At 48.1% G+C, this 19,684-nt stretch overlaps 1 protein-coding gene across 12 annotated transcripts in view; it reads left to right on the plus strand.

Annotated features, from left to right (window-relative positions):
• Positions 1-19,684, plus strand: part of DOCK1 (dedicator of cytokinesis 1) — a 539,709-nt gene that overhangs the window by 425,326 nt on the left and 94,699 nt on the right. For 4 of the 12 annotated variants that reach the window (XM_084995915.1, XM_084995916.1, XM_021072613.2 and 1 more), the window contains exons 30-32: positions 4,235-4,313; positions 9,821-9,921; positions 17,516-17,574. In XM_084995915.1, coding sequence (XP_084852041.1) covers positions 4,235-4,313; positions 9,821-9,921; positions 17,516-17,574 — 239 coding nt within the window. Of the gene's footprint in view, positions 1-4,234; positions 5,565-9,820; positions 12,908-12,989; positions 13,058-13,776; positions 15,152-17,515; positions 18,206-19,315; positions 19,662-19,684 lie in introns of those variants that run through there. The other 8 variants (XR_014827178.1, XR_014827179.1, XR_014827177.1 and 5 more) reach the window with 6 other exon arrangements.

A 19,684-nucleotide genomic window follows, 5' to 3' on the forward strand; every position in this document is an offset into this window, starting at 1 on the left:
GGTAGTTTTGATTTGCATTTCTCTTATAATCATTTGTTTTTAATTGTATGAGCTTTGGGAATGATCTCTGTCTCACGGGGTCCACAGATTACTTAAACAAGGTGACGTTGTGAAGAGAGCAGCAGAGAAGTGCCTCTGACTCTCTGGAGACAGGAACCAGTTACCAAGCAGCGTGACATAACGTTCTTTCCATGAGGCCATTAAAAATAAAATTTGTGGTCACTTGCCTTGAATAATTTGAATGTCACAGAGACCAGATCTAAACCACAGGGCTTTTGAATCTTTGGCTGATGGCATAATTTGCTGGTGGCTCTCCTGGAATTATTTATTTTGTTTGTTTGGTTTTACCTTTAAAATGTTTAGATTATAAATAAATCCTTTCATAGATTACAAATAATTGAAAAGATCTCTGTGAAATATGGGCTTGCCCTTTTTCTTAATCATTTTGACCATGCGGGGCAGCATCCATGAAAGCATTTCATTCTCACACCATTAGCTTCATTTTTTAGAAATTACTTAATTCTTGTGGCTTGGGAATGAGACGTGGCTTGCTCGGTTCACAGGGCAACTGATTTCCCCTGTGGCCCCGCTCCTTTCTTTTCTGGCCGAGTAGAAGCAACACTTGTCTGTCCTCCCTGCCTTCCACCTGCCACGCTCTCTGTCCCCTGCAAGCATCTTGTTCTTGTGTCTTGGGGAGCCCAGAACATAATGAGCAGGAGGCATGACCTCTGTTCTTTGGGGTCTGATATTTGTGTACAATAACACTGAGTGCGGAGAATAAAGACAAACTCACATTTCCTGAGAGTGGATTCCTCCTCCAGGCTAGAGGTGGCTTTGAGTGTGTGTGTGTGTGTGTGTGTGTGTGTGTGGTTTGCCCGTTAGGAGTTCCTGGACACACCACTGGCTCTGAGAGGTCTGTGAGTGCGGATTTAAACTAACACTTCCTGAGATCAAAACATTTCTGAATATGCAGAGTGGCAAGGGGTCCTCTCAGATGCTTTGGGGGATCGTGACGTATACAAGGCAAGGTTCCCTCCACCAAGGAACTACCTTTGGAAGTGGAAAGGAGGATGAAGGCACAAGGCCCAGCTGTAGATGCCAAATGCCTAATGAGGGATGTGTTTGGGAAGAACCTCAAACGAGCTGAACCCCGCAGTGGAAAAGCTACTCGGGTTGCAAAGACTCCAGGGAGGGCTGGGGCCTACCTAGTCATCTGGCCTCCCTGAGCCTTCAGATGTGGGTCTGGGCCTGACCTTCTGGGCCACATCATCCACATCCATCCATCCATCCATCCACCCGCCCACCCGTATCCCTTCATTCTTTCCTGCGGCTAGTATAGAGTGAACATATGTGACGTGCCAGATGCCATTTGGGCATTACGGGAGCATGGGTGAATAAACAGGGCCGTTTGGGAACAGTCTGGAGGGCCTCCCTGTCCTTGAGCTCCACTTCAGCAGTGCCCAGCGTGAACAGGGTCCCCGGGGACTCAGAGCAGAGCCCGCTTATTCCCAGTACCCCCCTCAAGACCTCCCGTCCAAAAGGACTTGACCTTCAGCCATGCCGAGCTGGGCCAGAACCTTCAGTTCATACTAGAGAAGCCTCCTCCTACCCCAGGCCCTGAGCCTCGGGTGATGCTTTCCACAATCTTCGACTGAAAACAGGGGATAAACGCAAAAGTTCCTAACGGGATCTTCTCAGTGATTTCCCGAGTTCGACGTTTATTAGAAATAACTCATGAACTACAGGCGATATTAAACATTGCTAGAAGTTAAGCTCTGCTTCTGTTTCCTTCTGCCTGGTTCATTGATTTGCCTTCAAGTGGACTTGAGCACTGTCAGGTTTTTAATCCCATCAAGTGTGAAACGGAGGTTGTGACACGTGTGTTCTGGAAGGTTCTGCTGAGGTGAAGTGGCCCTTGATGCCTGCAGCCTGAGCGGCTCCCCTGTGTTTACAGCACTGATGATGGGTTTGATCATCCCTTTAGTTCTCCCTCCTGCAGCTTGCTTTCTGTGTGATTTACTTATTTATTTTGTCCCGGCTTTTTAAAAAATGTATAAAATGAGCCTAAATGATAGAATCTCTCTCAACACTGCTTTTTCTCAGTTGTCAGTTCATTAAGAAAGTTTTTGTTCAGCCTTCATATTATTTCAGCATGGCACCTTTTTATAAAAATCATTTTGAGCAATATCTTTATTTAACTAGCTGAAATCGTTCCAGAGCTTAATTAGAAGTAGCATATTGCAACTGTTTGCGTGCTATCTTGAGGCAGAATAATTAGCCTGTAATGATAATGCATGTCCAAGGGAACTTGTCGTTATTATCTTAAGAGGGCTGGAGAGAGGGGGTTCCTTAAAGCTCATAAAGACCCTGGGATCCTCAAGTGAACAGCCATGTCCCGAAGTTGAAGGCCAAGTTAAGGAGAGAAAAGAGCATTTGTGGCCAGAAGCCTAACGTTTCCATGCGATGTAAGAGCCTCCCTCCCGACCAGGACAGGAAGCTGTTCTACTCCACTGACACCTGGGGGTTCCTCTAGCCTGTCCCCAGATGCTATCTGAACACAGTTGCCAGGGTCACATGTGCCAGGTGGAGCATCCTCTCCTGAGCCCTGCATCCTGTACTTCTGAGGGTCAAAGGCCAAGACTGGAGGGGTTGCCAGGAGACCAGTATCTACGAGGCATAACCTGATGCTAGTGATTTGTCCTGGTCCTGGATTAATCTGTCAGGAGGCCCTAAAAGCCCTGTAGTCCACTTTTTTTTCCTTCTTCTTCAATAAATTATGAAATTCAGCCGGAAGATCGATTTTTTTCGATGTACCTGGGCATCCTAGAGTGGCTGTCTCTGGCAGCTGATGGCTGCTGCCACCTAGGCTGTGCTCCAGGTTCATGGACCAAGGCCAGCGCCACCATGCCCCTCCATTAACAGTCACTTACAACACGAATTCCTCCTTTCTTGCTCTATCTTAACATCCTCAGGGAGGAATTCAAATAACCCCAGCTATGGTTTTCTTCAGCGGCTAAGACAGCACAGGCCATTTGTCAGACTGGGTTTTTGGTCCAGGATCCTGCTAATAGGTCTCTTAATGAAATGATGTGTGCAAGTCCTCTTTCTTCGAGCTGTGCACAGAATGAGTGGGAGAGAAGGTGTTGGTGATGGGGGGGCGGTGATGGAGACCTTAAAGCCCCAGATGGACCCCCCACCCCTCCACCCAGGCTAACTGGTCTTTAGTGGCTGGGGAAGGGGTGTGGCGGGGTGGGGGGTGGGGCTCCTCTTGCCAGAGAGTGGCCCGTTCCTAGTAAGTAACCTAGATTTCTCTTACACTCTCTGGCTGCTTCCTGCTGTCTAAACAAGAAATGTAATTAAGTGTATGATCTGTGACCCAATGCTACTTCCTCCTGCCTCCTGCCTTTGTGCAAAGGGAAGAGGGTCATTTAAAAAGGAGTATCTGGACAAAGCCCCCTTGTAAACACCCTCGAGGGAGATAACACACATCTTCGAAAGGAACACACCTGTGAAAGGCTTCGTACTCGAGCCATTTCTGCCCGCCCCCGCTGTGTATTTCATCACCAACCAGTACAGGCAGGGCGTGGAAGGGTGTGAGATTCTGTTCTGCGTGCTTCAAATTGTACCTTATCCATGAATTAAAATTCCTGCTATGATTCCTGGCAAATCACTCTCATATCTACCAACGCCTTTTTTTTTTTTTTTTTTTAATTTTAATCAAGTAAGCAAGCACCAAAATTAGCATTTGGCTATTGCACACGTGATTCTGAAATAAGGTCTACTTCCAACCTAGTGATCTTAGATCAAACCATTCCAAGCCTGATAGACAGTATGTAACAGCAATTTTCAAATGCTTAACTTTAAAAAGCCAGCTAAGCCAAGACCAATTTCGTATTATAGCATGAAGACATTGTGACTGGAGAAAAAGATTTAATTTGCACCTTTTATTTCTTTAAAAAAAATTACGTTTTTTAGCGATACTTTTCGTACGCTACGTTCAGACGCGGTTATTTTGGTCTGTTTTTTATCCTGCATGTGCTAGTTTCCTTGATTAATTTGGAGAACATCTGCATATAATTCTGTGGGCTTTTCATTGGCAGAACCTCACAGCTTTTCACAGGACTTAAGAGTTCACTTGCCAGACAGTCTCAGATTGTAGTTAATTGAAATGCCAAACCTACAAAGGTACCAGAGCAGAAGTGTGTAATTATGTAATTTTCTCTTGATCTTTCAGAGTCTTCCTGCGAGCGATTAATCAGTATGCAGATATGCTGAACAAAAAATTTCTGGATCAAGCCAACTTTGAGCTACAGGTAAGAGAAGAGGTAGACACGACCTTTGTTGGGAAAGCATGTTAAAACAAATCGCTGGTCTGAACCCATATCTTATATTTCCAGTCCTCGAACTTAATTGGTTTCCCATCTAAGGTATGGAAATGGAATTTACACTATGTGCCATTGGAACCCGAGGATTGCAAATGATGCCTTGGGGGTATTTGCTCAATTTAACCAGGAAGGAAATGGAGCTGTTTCAGAGGGAAAGTCTTGAATCAGAGTGACAAGTAGGGACTCTCTGAGCAGGGCAGCCGCCGCCTCTCATGCGGTGTGGCTGCCAAGACGGTCTCCGACCGTCCTAATGTGATGAGGGAAGGATTAGCCGGGAGGTGAGGTGGGTCTGCCTCACTGAGCTCAGCTGGCTTGTAGAACCCGGTTTTCCTCTGATATATTAATGATTTTGTCATTAGTTTCACTGACTCACGGTGGCAAATAAAAGTATCCAGATGCAAATGGGCTAGTTTCCTGGGTAGGACTGTTCACTGAGAAGGAACCTGAGAATTCATGTGTGCCCAGAGGGTGGTCCAGCTCAAAAACGGGTTACCAGATAACAAAACTGAAGACGCGCCTGTGCCCTCTCTTCTGCATCGTCTTCCGAAGACTTAGAGCTAATGGGATACACGGTCTGTTAGCGTAAGTTGTTAGGCACCTATGCCCTTATTTCTTGTGTCATGTAAAAATTTTTAATGCTTGAGAGTTCTCTTGTGGCACCGCGAGTTAGGAATCTGACATTGTCACTGCCGCGGCTCAGGTCCCTGCTGTGTGGCTCAGGTTTGATCCCTGGCCCAGGAATTTCCACATGCTGTGGGTGTGGCCAAAAAACCAACAAACAACAAAAATTTGAAATGTTTGTCTTATCAGCATAATATAAGATAAGCATATAATGTCGGGTTCTATATAGCTGGACATGTTTTTTATTATTTTTCACAATTTAAATTTTTTTTTTTATTTTCCCAACCTAACGTTTGTTTTCACATGTGCTAATCCACAGATATATTCTTCTACGATATTCATGCAGTGACAATTAGCACATTGAATAAAATATGAAAGACCCCTTCCTAACCTTTCACCCTCTTTCCCGGGTAACTTTTAAAATAATTGTTGTGGGGAGTTCTGTCGTGGCTCAGCAGAAACAAACCTGATTAGCATCGATGAGGACGCAGGTTTGATCCCTGGCCTCGCTCAGTGGCTTAAGGATCCTCGCAGATATGGCACGGATCCCCCATTGCTGTGGCTGTGGTGTAGGCTGGCAGCTGTAGCTCTGATTTGACCCCTAGCCTGGGAACCTCCGTATGCCATGGAAGAAAATAGAACAGAATAGAATAGAACAGAACAGAATAGAATAGAATAATTGTTGTGTGTTCTTCTTGAGGCTTTAAGCATTTTCAGTGGACCCTTGAACAGTGCGGGAGGAGGTTGCAAAGATGGTTAATCTGAGTATACTGATGGTCGGTCCTCCATATCCCTGGTTCCTCAACGTTGTCGGATTCAGCCAGCCACGGATGGACTGTGTGGTATTAGTCCATCAGCAGTATTTAGCCACTGAAAAATGTCCATCTCTAAGTGGACCCGAGTAGTTCAAACCCAAGTTGTTCAAGGGTCAATGACTTGTTTTTTTCACGTGAATTGGGTCACACCCTCCACGTCTTCCATTCTGTCACCTGTGCCAACATTGGTGGAGGTGTCTCTGGACTGGTCACCTGCCAGGCTGTTGGCAGCTCATCCCTTTTCCGAGCAGCGTGTCCATGAGCAATGGGACATGCGCGTCTCGGTGCTGCATTGCTGGAGAATAGGTCCCTGGGACCACAAGTACCAGACTGCATGGTAAGAAACTTCAGTTTGATGGACACTGATAAATTACCCTCCTCCAACGCTCTAGCAATCTGAAATCTCACCAGCCTTCCCGGAAAGCAGCCATTGTCTAGAATTTTCCCCCACACCAACTTCTTTAAAATGGTGGATTCTCATTTTTGTTGGCGTTTCTGACTCCTGGCTGGGTTGAGAGGACGTGGCTGTGGGGATTTCTAGTATGAACTGTCTGATCATTTCCTCAGTTTGTGTGTCCCTTGGCTCTTTGTCATGCTTTTTTTGTACATTGAAATTCTTGATATGGCCTAGTCATAAGTTTAGTTTTATCATAGGGAAATTTTTAATTTTTCTGTAGTCAAACCTGTCGGCTCTTTTAGGGCTTTTGGATTTTATGTTTGCTTGACAAATCCTTCTTTCATTATAAATTTAACTTTTTTTAGGTAGTCAGTATCTGCTGATCCCTTTATAGTTCTGCTTTGGTTTTGGTTTTGTTTTTTAACTTTGTAGCGATTAATCCATCTGCAACTTCTAGGGGTTAGGGGTAAGAGTTTAACTTCACTTCTCGCCACATTATTTTATGAATAGATTCTTCTCTCCCAATGATTTGAAGTGCCACTGAGGAAACCTGTAATTACAAAGGCGTGTGTGTATCTGTTCTATTTTCTGTGTTATTACCCAGTGATTTTATACCCAGCTAGAAGAGCCAAGATTTCCCTATTAGTGTGTTATTGCAAAATTATCTTGACTTTTTGTGCATTTCTTCACCATGTGAAATACAAAATCACCTTTTAAACTTTTCAAAAATGCTCTTTACATTTTAATTGGGATTCTGTTGAGCTCATAAATAATTGTAGGGGAAATGTAACAGCATTTGGGGGAATACGTGGCAGTATTTATTTTTTTCCCATCCTACACAGGAATATTTAGGCTTTTTTTTGTGGCCCTCATTAGGTTTTCTGGTTTTATCCATGTAAGCTTTGCCCATCGCCTGCTAGGTAGATTGCTGTGTATTTTGTGTGTGGCTGCTATGCATATGAGCTTCCTGGTTATTGCTGCACTTGTGCATTGTTTCATGAATAGGTCCTCTGGATGCTCCCCTCATGCCCACACACCTTGGCTGCAGTGAGCCCTTTTTGGCCCTTGTCCCTCAGCAGATGTGAAGTGCATTGATTATTCCACCCTGGGGGCCTCCACCCTCCCGCCCCCAAGGGGGGCTTTGGTGCATAGGGCCAGGCTACCTTCAGCGCATGCCCCAGTCAGTGGGCACCCCAACAGGTGTATGTCTATGTTCTAACATCCTTGTTCTAACATCCTCCTGTTCCCTCACACTTCCTTCTCTTTGAACCAATAACCTGCACAGGATGCCATTTCCACCTGCTTCCCTCTACCCTTCCTTTGACAACTTTTCATTTCTGGCAAGAACTTTTTTTCTTAACCTTCTCCCAGTAAGCTGCCAGCCTGACGCCCTGTCACCTCCCCAGAGCTGTAGGGTATATTTCATACGAACAGGTCCTTTCCCTACATCACTAGAGCAAGGTTACCAAACTCAGGGAACTTACTTTATTATGATTCCTGCCCAGTCCCCAGTCCACATTCAAGTTCAGTCATCACATCCTTCACAGGTCAGCATCACCAATGACGTGAGTTGTCATATCTCAAGTCATGCACAGCTTACAAGTTGTTGTTTTTTCTTTTTTTCTTTTATTTTATTTGTCTTTTTGCCATTTATTGGGCTGCTCTCGCAGCATAGGGAGGTTCCCAGGCTAGGGGTCCAATCAGAGCTGCAGCCACCAGCCTACGCCAGAGCCACAGCAACACAGGATCGGAGCCACGTCTGCAACCTACACCACAGCTTATGGCAATGCTGGATCCTTAACCCACTGAGCAAGGGCAGGGATTGAACCCTCGACCTCATGGTTCCTAGTTGGATTCGTTAACCACTGCGCCATGACGCGAACTCCCGTTTCTTTTTTTTGGAATGTTTATATTTTTATGTGATCGTTTAAAGACTTCATTTTATTTTTGGCAGTTTTATGTTCTCAGCAAAATTAAGAGAAAGGTCCAGAGATTTCCCACAGAGCCACCTCCCCTTCTCTCCTTGCCCTCCAGATGGTCCATTTGCTACAACTGGTGGCCCTGCCCTGACACATCACAGTCACTCAGGGCTTCTCCTTAGGGCTCACTGTAGATTTCTCTACATTCTGTGGGTTTGGACAGATGGGTAATGACACGTCACCATCAATTCAAGGACCTGGGAAGAAAGCCGAGGAGCAATGCGCAGAGGGAAAGGCTGCGAGCGGGGAGGCAGGGGGAGCTGGGCAGCAGGACTCCCCCTCAAAGTCTGTGCTGACCGGAAGCCTGTGGGAGGGTCCTGACAAGGTTCAGGCTGGAGTGTGGCCCCCTCAGATGGGCTCCAGTTCTCTCTGGCTGCTCTGTGGCTGGGAGACGATGAGGCGAGGCCAGGACCTGGAACAGGAAGCAGGCTGTCCTGGTCTGTGAGGGAGGGTGCTGACCACAGCCCGGCCCTGAGACAAAGTGGGTGGGCTTGAGCGGGGTTTGCAAGGTGAAGCAGAAGGACTTGCTGATTGAATGACGGGATGCTGCAAAGGACAAAGCCCAGCTAGCCCCAGGTTTCTCCTCCGGGAAGAGAGGTGGATGCTATTTATCGAGGGTTGAGGAGCAAGCGGAAGAACCCCATTCTCGATCCAGGCTTTTCCCCTTCATTTTCTTAACCTCGTCTTAAGCATGGACCTAATCAGGGGCATTGGTTTCCTGCCTTGAGGGATCCACCCATCACAACGTTTCTTGGTGAAGAATGCTTCTGTACAGTGTCCAGAAACACAGAGCTTCAGCGAAGAGCTTCATGATGAAAAAATCACTTTATAATAAATAATTTTTTAAGCCCCAAGTCCTTGAGCTATGTCATATTGGATCCCTTTTCATCTGTCTTCCTCAATTGTTCACTGTTTTAGTATCCTAAAAATCATCCATTTTAGAAAGCTATAAACTATTAGGTAAGGGGCTCTGAAATACATCGACAAGCGCTAACATTTAGTGCATTCTTACCCCACACTCAGCACCCCTGGAAGGGCTCTGCGTGTATTTACACCTTTGATCCTTCAGCAGCCCTATCAGGTAGGTACTATGGAAATTCCCACTGTGTCCGAGACACCGAGGCACCGAGACTAGGATTTGACCCCATGGCACCGAGACTAGGATTTGACCCCATGCACTGTGTACCCACACTCAGCCCTGAACCACACTGTGGGCTGCTGGTTAGTGCTGTGTATACAGAGTGCGGTTTTTTGTTTGTTTGTTCCTTTTTAGGGCTACACATGTGGCATATGGAAGTTCCCAGGCTAAGAGTCCAATCAGAACTACAGCTGCCAGCCTACACCACAGCCACAGCAACGCAGGATCTGAGCCATGTCTGCGACCCACACCACAGCTCACGGCAACGTCAGGTCCTTAACCCACTGAGCGAGGCCAGAGATTGAACCCGCATCCTCATGGATGCTAGTAGGATTCATTTCTGCTGAGCCACAAAGGGAACTCCTGAGAGTACAGGTTTTAAGCATTTCACAAGTGTGCGGGACAAATGCTGGATGTCTCCGAGCATTCTTGAGACCTGACATTAATCAGTTTAACCCTTGGCTTCTCCGCTTTTTGGTTTTCAGCTCTGGAACAACTACTTTCACCTGGCTGTCGCTTTCCTTACGCAAGAGTCCTTGCAACTGGAGAACTTTTCAAGTGCCAAGAGAGCCAAAATCCTCAACAAGTGAGTCTGGGGAGCCCCAAAATCTTGGGCAAGAACCTGAAACTCCACGAATGTAGTTTTCTTACAGTGGATAAGCCAACTTGGTACAAGCTGAGATGCAATCGGGGTGGAATGAAAGGGTGGTTTCAGATCATGAATTGGGTATTGCCTTTCTAACCCATGAGTCCAGGTCCAGAATCGCAGGATTGCAGGATTCATTCTGGTGAGCTGGAAGTCGGTGTAATTCAAGACTATTAGTGCCACGCAGACTGGGCGTTTCGGGAGGTAATTGCTTTTGCTGTGCACTGAGTGATGTCACTCCACGCGTGGTTTCCTTTATTGCCTGAGTCTCCAGTGCTGCTTAGATCCAGGAAGCTTCTGACGGGCGCAGTGGGCACGTCAGGCGTGTTGAATGCCTCGCTGTGGAGTGAAAGCTGTCTGGGGTTCCTTCTTTGCAAGAGATTATCCCGGGCCTCTTCCAAGAAGGAAAGCTGAAGGGCTTAACTAGCCTTTAGATTATCCTAAAAAGCTCTCACAAGCCCTAAGGAGGCCAGGATCCCCGCCTGGCTCCTTCAGCACTGCATCCTGGACAGCTCCTGGCCCAGCGTTGGGAAAGGGACCCTTGCCTGGCTTCTTTCCACCTGACGGCCGTGCCTCCTCCTTCGGCCTCAGCTTCAGCAAGGCCTCGGATCTCCGAGGCCCCCTTCCTAAGTACTCTTGAGAACAGCTCTCAAATGGTCCCTGCGTTACTGAGTCGTCCTCCCTACTCATCATTTTGTAATCCCTTGGCTGCTCCGGGGGGTTACCAGCCCTGTGCTGTCCTGGAGGCGAGAGAGCCCAGAGCACCTCGGAAGGTGACAGCTGCTCAGCTTCTCACATTCCAGGAGTGTGTCCTGCTCACAGGCTCATGGAAGGCACACTATACCCCAGGAGCAAGAATCAGGTCAGCAAATCTTTACGGAGCGCGTGCTCCCTGCCTGGGACTTGCCTTTTACACAGAGAATCATTCAGACGAACCCCCAAACTGTTCCATAGGTTCGCTTCTCATTTTTATTGTCCAGACGACGACAAAGGTGAAGTACTCTGTGAACATTCAGGTGGTGGCCAGTGTCTCACACTGGGTCATTCCGATCCGGGCAGTTCAGAGCCCAGATGTTTACCTGGGCTGCTTTCGAACCTTCAACCCTTCCGTGAGCCCATCTAAAGATGGTCAGCGTTCCAGGGTCCTTCCGGCTTCCGCGGTTGAATGGCTCTGATCTGTTGGCCACGGATAGAAACAAGTGTTCGTTATTCAGAAACAGAAATGCGCCCAGAACAACGTGGGCCCAGTGGGTGCCCACTGGTAATGGCAGGGTGATGCCAGGGAAGATATGAGACACACCAGCCCTCTTCTGACCCCCTGGAGCCAGCAGGGTTTATTGCTCGTCTTGGCTCACAAGATAGACTTTTCTAGGTGGCGCCTTCCAGGGACTTGCTCAACAGGAATGCTCTCACCTTGCAAATTTTTTTTTTTTTCTCTCTCTCTCTTTACAGCTGCATCTGTGGCATATGGACGTTCCTGGGCTATAGGTCGCATTGGAGCTGCAGCTGCCGGCCTACACCACAGCCACATCTACATCAGATCTGAGCCTCATCTGTGACCTCTGCCATAGCTTGTGGCAACACCGGATCCTTAACCCACTGTGTGAGGCCAGGGATTGAACCTGCATCTTCATGAAGACAACACTGGGTCCTTAACCCACTGAGCCATAACAGGAACTCCCCACTTTGCAAAATTCATGTCCCTTCAGTGCCTAGGGAGTTAGCGGTGGCTCCTGGCTTGTCCTTGATGAAATGCTGACCTGGTGAAAGCGGGGGGTGGTGGAGACCCAAGTAACTGGCACACAGGACTCAGCCACTGTCCCCTCGTAGCTGGGCCCTGGGGCTCCTGTCCTGCAGCAGGTGACTCTCTGCCCACTGGTAGGCGGGGCTCACTGGGGGGTGAGATTGGGATCCAAACTCAGCTCTGGTCCACGGTGGGCCCATTCTTTGCCAAGCTCATGGCACATTCTATCCTTAGAGATTCTTTCAGAGAAGAAGTGAATTTAAAGCAGAAATCTGCCTGAAAAGAGCTAACGTCTCCTTCCCAGTTTGTAGAGTAAAACTGTCTGAGCGTCCCCCGGGCCAGGGCGGGGGCCCCTCGCACTGGGCCTGTTCTCCTATTGGTGTTATAGAGTCTTAACATCTAAGCTAAAGCCGCACCAGTAAATGCATTCACCACCCAGGGCCTTGGCCGCCAAAGAAAATGTTTGCTTCCCACGTCGCGCTGTGCACTCCGAGGCTTCAAAGCCAAGGAAAATTAAACACAGCCAGCTGGTGTCTCCTCTTCCTGAGCCTGCAGGGCCTCTGAATCGGGCTCTTAGTATTCTGTCTCTCACAACCGTGGCCAGAAGGGCCTCCGGATTTTCCCTTTGCAACTGTTTCATGGACTCCCCGAGGGATGAAGCCCCAAGCCTTTCAGAAATCATCTTTACCAGCCCCGGCAGGAGGCTCTCCGCTCCTGTGCAGCCTGAGGGGCCCTTTCCAGGGTGAAGCCTCCGTGTGTGGCAGTGACAGGCCACGGAGGAGGAAGTGTCCTTGGCATCCGAGAGAAGTGCTCTGGGGCTGTGAGGCCGCGTGGCTGAGATGCGGGCAGGCTCACCCGTGTTTGCTGTAGCATTCATGCTCTCCCTGTAACTTCATCACTGTATCATCCATGTGCAATTTTATTTTCTAAACAGCAAAACTTGCATAAAGAGTATTAGGAGATAGTCTTAGCTAAATGCTTCAATTTTCTAGTGGCTAGAAATATTTTCGTCTGTTTAAAATTGTACTCTGTGCTCGAGCCAGGCCCTGGTGCTTGAGACCCAAAGATAAAAGGTACACAGTCTACGGAGCTCCCGTCTTGGCGCAGTGGAGACAAACTGACGAGGAACCATGAGGTTGCAGGTTCTATCCCTGGCCTCGCTCAGTGGATTGAGGATCCAGCGTTGTTGTGAGCTGGGGTGTAGGTCTCAGACGCTGCTTGGATCTGATGTTGCTGTGGCTGTGGCGTAGGCCAGTGGCTGCAGCTCCAATTGGACCCCTAGCCTGGGAACCTCCAGGTGCAGCCCTAAAAAGCAAAAACAAAAAGCAAAAACAAGAACAGTCTAGGAGGGCAGATCGATATGAAAAAATAAACAAGTGGGGAGAACTGCTCATCCGATGCCTTGGCAGCCTGGAGATGGGTGTGCAGGTCCCAGCCTTGAGGGAAGGCCGCTGAATCAGCACTGGGGCTCAGAACAAGAGAAGATTCCAGTATCAGATCTGCCAGGTTAAGCTCTCTGTCTTCCTGACGACCTAGGCTGGGGAGAGAATTAGGATGGTCATTCCACAGGCGTTTTCTCAAACCGCATGGGAGCAACCACATAAAAGAACAGGCGTCCACACAGAGAACCGGTCGTGTCCAACCAGACCGAGTACACGGTTTGGCAGTGAGCCGCAGAATAAATGACCCCGAGGAATCAGAGTCCATAATACCAACATTTCACTGACTCAGCCTTCAGACATCCTTGGGGCGAATGATTCCAAGCAAAGGACAGAGAAGTCCACGGAATGTCACACCTGACATTCTGTCATTTCTTCCGCCTCCCCCACCCCCACACTTTGTATATTGTGGGGGCTCAGGAAACATGAGTCAGATGTAGAAGCTGATTTTTGATCAGCAGCCAGTTTGATCATTTTATTTATTTATTTATTTTTATTGAACCTTTTTAAAAATTTTTTTCTCTTTTCTCTTTTCTTTTCTTTTTCTTTTTTGTCGTTTTAGGGCTGCACCCATGGCGTATGGACGTTCCCAGGCTAGGGGTCTAATCGGAGCTATAGCTGCTGGCCTACCTACACCACCACAGCCACAGCAATGTCCAATCCAGGCCAGTGTCTGCAACCTACACCCCAGCTCACGGCAATGCTGGATCCTTAACCCATTCAGCAAGCCCAGGAACTGAACCCACGTCCTCATAGTTACTAGGTGGGTTCATTAACTGCTGAGCCACGAAAGGAACTCCCAGGATGCTGTGTATTTTTTAAGCAAAGTATAGTTGATTCACAATATTGTGTTAGTTTCAGGTATATAGCAAAGTGATTCAGTTGGGTCTATTTTTTCAGATTATTTTCCATTATAGGTTATTCCAAGATATTGAATATAGTTCCCTGTGTTATGTGATAAATCAGTATTGGTGATTTTATATACCATAGTGTATATCTGCTGATCTCATACTCACTCCTCATTTATTCCTCCCCCCTTTGGTAGCCAGAAGTTTGCTTTCTAAGAGTGTTTCTTTTTTGTCAAGGCAATCATTTGTGCTCTGCTTTAGATTCCACATGGAAGTGCTATCCTGTGGTATTTGTCTTTCTCTGTCTGACTTAGTTCATTGAGTATATGATTATCTCTCGGTCCATCCCTGTTGCTGCACATGGCATCATTTCATTCATTTTTACAGCTGAGTAATATTCCATTATAAACACATGCCACATCTTCTTTTCGTGATGCTGTATTTTATTCACCATTGCAAAACTGTGCAGTGGAGGGCACGTCATAGCCCTGGGTGTCTGAAGGTCTGAGATCTCCCCGGGCTCCCTAAGTGTTGCCTCCTGGGGGCCCCCTCAGGCCGGCTGTAGGACGTGGGAGGGCTCAGGACAGCCGGGTGTGATGGAGAGAGGCGTGACATTTCACCGCCAGGACGGCCTGCTTCCTCCGTGGGAAGAGAGCTGTGGCCCCTCTTCCTCAGCTCCTAGTCTTTCTGCGAGAATCACATGACACAAGGGCGTTCTGAGAGATGTGACACAGCGCTGCGCTGTGACTTCGTGGAAGCCCTTCCAGCTGGTTCTCGAGGTGTGTGCCATGAGGGAGGAGCAGGGATATGGGACTTTGACGACTTGCAGTCTCTCCTCCCCCTGCCCTGTGACCTTGGCCAAGTCACTCTCCTGCGGGGACTCATTCCGCTCCCTCCGCTCTAAACTGTCAGAGGTGGACTTTGTTGCAGTCTCTGAGGCTGCCACCAGCTCTGGAATTCTCTCTCCAGGTAGGAGCAGCATCCCACATACTCTCAACCATGGCTTTTCTCTCCTGCTTGGGAGAAGTACAGATGGTTCGAAAATCCCTCCTAAGTTCCGGCGGCAGCTGGGACTCTGGGATTACCCTGAGACATGTAGAGATTGGACAGAGCTGCCCCCCCGTCAGAACTAAAGAAAAGATCAATTTTGCCACCAGGGAGACACGGCGCCGCCTTCCCCTGCCAGCTCTTTACTCCTCTCGTTACCTCGTACCAGCCTTGAGCACCTGTGTCTTGACTATTAAAGTGGCATTGGGGGCGCCTTTATCCAGGCCTGCCTCTCATGAGGGATGTGCTCTCGGGTCTTTGCTGATCCCCCTCTTCTCAGGTACTGTGAAGACACATCATTTTCCACCTAGAAGCCAGTAAGGCGTGGCTGAGAAGTAACCCAGGCCTCCCTGAGCCCCCTCCCGCTCCGCGGCACCGGGAGCAGAGGTGGGACGGGCCCCCTTTCCCCACGGGCCTCCTGGCCACCCGGCATCAAGTCCAGCTCTGGACAAATGACAGGTCCCTGTAGGTCCTGAGACGCCCATCAGGTCACTCCTGATGATTCAAATCCAAATGATGAGCCGGCTGCTGCTGAGGCTCTCCTGTGCTTTATCTTTCTGAACTCGGGGTTTAATTTGGGTCGTTCTAAGACCCAAGAGGAGGCGTTCGGTCGGGGCTCAGTGAGGTGCAGCCACTGATGGAGACCAGCCAGCTGGCTTGAAGCTTCCATGTTTTTTTCAAGAGCTGCTGTCCTGGGATGAGAACCGCTCGGCGGTCAGAAGAGTCTTTAAAGCTTGAATTAGTGACACCCCGCCCCCCTGGGGACAGGGTCTCACCGCCTCTGGGCCTCTGGCCTCCTCACCGCGGGGAGGTCTGAACCCCTGTGACCAGGGCCGGGGTGTCTGTGTTCTCCGGATCTTCGATGTGCTGCCACGCTCCCCACCTCTCAGACACCTGGTCCCTGGAGGGGCAGCTCTTCCCCTGGGACAGCGAGAACCACCCCCACCCCAACCACCGCCAGCCTCGAGGGGAGGAGCCTGCACTGGATGGAACAGAGTTTACTCCCCCCACCCCCTTCCCTTGGTAAAAGCCAGGAAGATGCCAGCCATCAGCCAGCTATACCCTCTCCTGGCCCGGGCTGCTGGGACCCCTGTGTCATTCCTGCAGGAGCAAAGTGGGGATTGGGAAACGGCTCTACAAGCTTCAGAAAGATGCACTCCCTACTATTGCTCAGAGCGTGTTCCCTGGGGCACTTTGGGGTGCCAGCTAGACATTGAAGGGTGACAGGGCCCATCCTCACTGTGACATTGGTTTTGGGAGTGTTGCTGGGCAGAGATCCCCCCTCTCTCACTCACCAAATATACCTGCACTAGTGCTCACTCACCTGGAAGGTACTGCATTCACCTCAGAGAACCAGCTTGTCCTCAGAGGAAGGGGGTGTGACGCCCTCCCCAGCTCTGTTCAGGTTCTCCACGTGGATAGCACCCTGGGACCTGCGAAGCTGGGGTGCCCCCAAGGTTGCCTTCTCCCCAAGGGAGCTGCCAGGTGGGTTCATCTTCCCTGGCTGAGATGACCGCCCGGTCGGTAGTCCTTTTCCTGCTGCAAGTGACACACAGGTGCCTAGGGCACTGGGATGGAGAATAAGGTGGCGGCCAGCTGTGCTTGTGGATTTACCAGCTGGGATCTTTGTGTGTAGAGTTAGAATTTGGTGATCTGTAATCAGAGCTTTCCTTTCTACATCAGCTGACGCAAGGATGCACAGAGCAGCCTCCGTGACACAGCTGCTAAACTGTAACACTGCACGATAATTTTGCAAATTATTATTTTTAATATAATCAGCTTTTTCCTTAGGCAATAAAGGAAAATGTTAAATTGCTCCCAAACTAATAAAGGTTCATCTTCTGAAGCATCAAATTCTGTTTACTCATGAAACACACACCCCCTCTGCTGACCCACTGGGAAGAAAATTAGCATTTATTTTCCCTGATAAACAAAAACAGGGGAGTATGTGTTGGCATCTTTCGGTGTGAAGCCCTTCTTACACAGAAAATGATAAAGAAGAGTGGGAGGTATTGGGAAGAGGCCTTCCTTGCTCTGATTGTGTGACTCCAGGGCTTAATTTTAACATGTGAGAACTGCTTACTGTCTGCAAGGTTGTAGGATGGCATTTGGTGTCTACGTGCCTGGATGCTACAAACATGGAAAACAAACTCTCCCTCAGGCTGAGGAATAGGGTTCTCTTTCTCCTGCCATTAGAGAGAGAGGAAGGGGAAATGCTTCCCTTCCCCCCACCACATCCCCATGTTTCCACAGAGGGAGGGATGCTGTAATCCGGGGTGATGCACAAGTGAGATTTCCGGGCTGGATGCTTCCTCCTTCAATTCCCCTTGACGCTTAGGCGCTGTCTTTTTGTGTCTCAGTGATGGAAGACTCCAGTTGCCCTTAAAAAGACTGCAGGTCTGATTTTCAAATGTTCCATTGAGTGACTCGGGGTTTTTCCTGCCTCTGCTTTTCAGGTATGGAGATATGAGGAGACAGATTGGCTTCGAAATCAGGGACATGTGGTACAACCTTGGTGAGTAACTGGGGTTTCGGGCCTTCACGGTGAACACCTTGCCTCCATGGTGGGCGACATTGGTCCTGTTCGTCAGCATCGGGGCTTGTAGACATCTGAACAGCTTCTGTTCTTCTGAGAGCAATCGCTGCCTTTGCAGTGAGTGCTTTCAGTGAATAAGAGATGGGAGGCCAAAGTAAAGGGCAGAAAATCTGCTTGGTGGGGAAACGGGAGCGCCCTCCTGTGTCAGGTGAGCACAGCTCTGCCTTGGAATGCTACTGCTCCTGGGTGTCGCTACCGTTCCCTCTGTTTCTCATGAATCAAACCATGTGGCTCATCCTACTTTGTGTATGTCATCACTTCCTGTATTCAGTGTTGCATAACCTGCCTTCGGAAAGGTTTATCAGCCAGCTCAAAATGAGATCCTGTATTTAGGTGTGCCGCCACTAATACTCCTGCAGTCAACACCTAAGGGAAATGCGTGTTTAAGATAAGAAATTAACATGGGCATTTTTCACTATAAACTTCCCTCTTGGTACTGCTTTTGCTGCATCTCAAAGTTGTATGTTATAGTTTTTTTTCTGGCTGTGTGTGTGTGTGTGTGTGTGTGTGTGTGTGTGTGGTTTGGTTTTGTTTTGCTTTGCTTTTTAGGGCCACACCTGCAGCATATGGAGGTTCCCAGACCATGGGTCGAATTGGAACTACAGCTGCCGTCCACAGCCACAGCAGCGCAGGATCTGAGCTGCATCTGCGATCTACACCATAGCTCATAGCAATGCCGGATCCTCAATGAGCGAGGCCAGTGATCCAACCCGCAACCTCATGGTTCCTAGTCAGATTCATTTATGCTGTGCGACAACGGGAACTCCAGTATGTTGTGTTTTTGTTTTTCATTGGCCTCAAGATAATTTTTGACTTCATCTTTGATCTTTCCTTTGACTCATTGGTCGTACCAGAGTGCAATTTTAAGCTCCTGCCTATTTGTGAATTTTTCAGTTTTCCTTCTGTTACTGATATCTAGCTTTATTCCCCCGTGGTAGGAAGAGATACTTGGTATGATTTTAATATTCTTAAATTTGTTTTCTGCCCTGGAGAGTGTTCCCTGTGCACTTGAGAGAAATGTGTATACTGCTGCTGTTAGGTGAAATGTTCGCTGTATGGCTCTTCCTTCCATTTGACCAATAGTGTTGGCTTCCTGGTGAAGAAAGGTCTCAAATAAGTAACCCAACTTTACACCCCAAGGAACTAAGAAAATAAGTAAACAAATAACAAGCTAAAGCCTAAAGTCAGCAGAGGGAAGGGAACATTAAAGATTAGGTCAGCAATAAAAATAGATAATAGAAAAATTCAACACAATTAAGAGTTCGTTTTTTGAAAAGATAAACCAAATTGACAAATCTTTAGCGGGAGTGCAAAGAAAAAAAGAAAGGCAACTCAAATAAAGGAAATCATAAATGGAAGGGGAAACATTATACCTGATGCCCCAGAGATAACAAGAACTGTGAGAGACCACTATGAACAATATATGCCAGCAAACTGAATAACCTAGAGGAAATGGATACATTCCTAGAAAAAGACAGAGACCACATCAAACTAAAAGGCTTGTGCACAACAAAGGAAGGAACAGTAAAATGAAAATGTGAACTGTGGAATGTGACAACATATTTGCAAACTGTGTCTAATAAGGGGTTAACATCCAAAATACACGAGGGGAGTTCCCGTCGTGGCGCAGTGGTTAACGAATCCCACTAGGAACCATGAGGTTGCGGGTTTGGTCCCTGGCCTTGCTCAGTGGGTTAAGGATCCGGTGTTGCCGTGAGCTGTGGTGTAGGTTGCAGACGTGGCTTGGGTCCCCTGTTGCTGTGGCTCTGGTGTAGGCCGGCGGCTACAGCTCCGATTCGACCCCTAGCCTGGGAACCTCCATATGCCGCAGGAGCGGCCCAAGAAATGGCAAAAAAAGACAAAAAAAAAAAAAAAAAAAAAAAAAAAAAGAAGCCGAGAGCCTTTGTGACCCAGACTCAGCGGTGACAGATCACGGCTTCAAAAAAAAAAAAAAAAAAAGCAGAATACACGAGGAACTCCTACAGTTCCATAGCAAATAAAACAAATAAGCAATTTAAAAAATGGGCAA

The sequence above is a fragment of the Sus scrofa genome, chromosome 14 (genome assembly GCF_054392235.1).
Source record: "Sus scrofa isolate SSC_HxYL_T2T_F1_AM1 chromosome 14, Sscrofa_HxYL_maternal_Yorkshire_Landrace_v2.0, whole genome shotgun sequence".
Classification (NCBI taxonomy): domain Eukaryota; kingdom Metazoa; phylum Chordata; class Mammalia; order Artiodactyla; family Suidae; genus Sus; species Sus scrofa.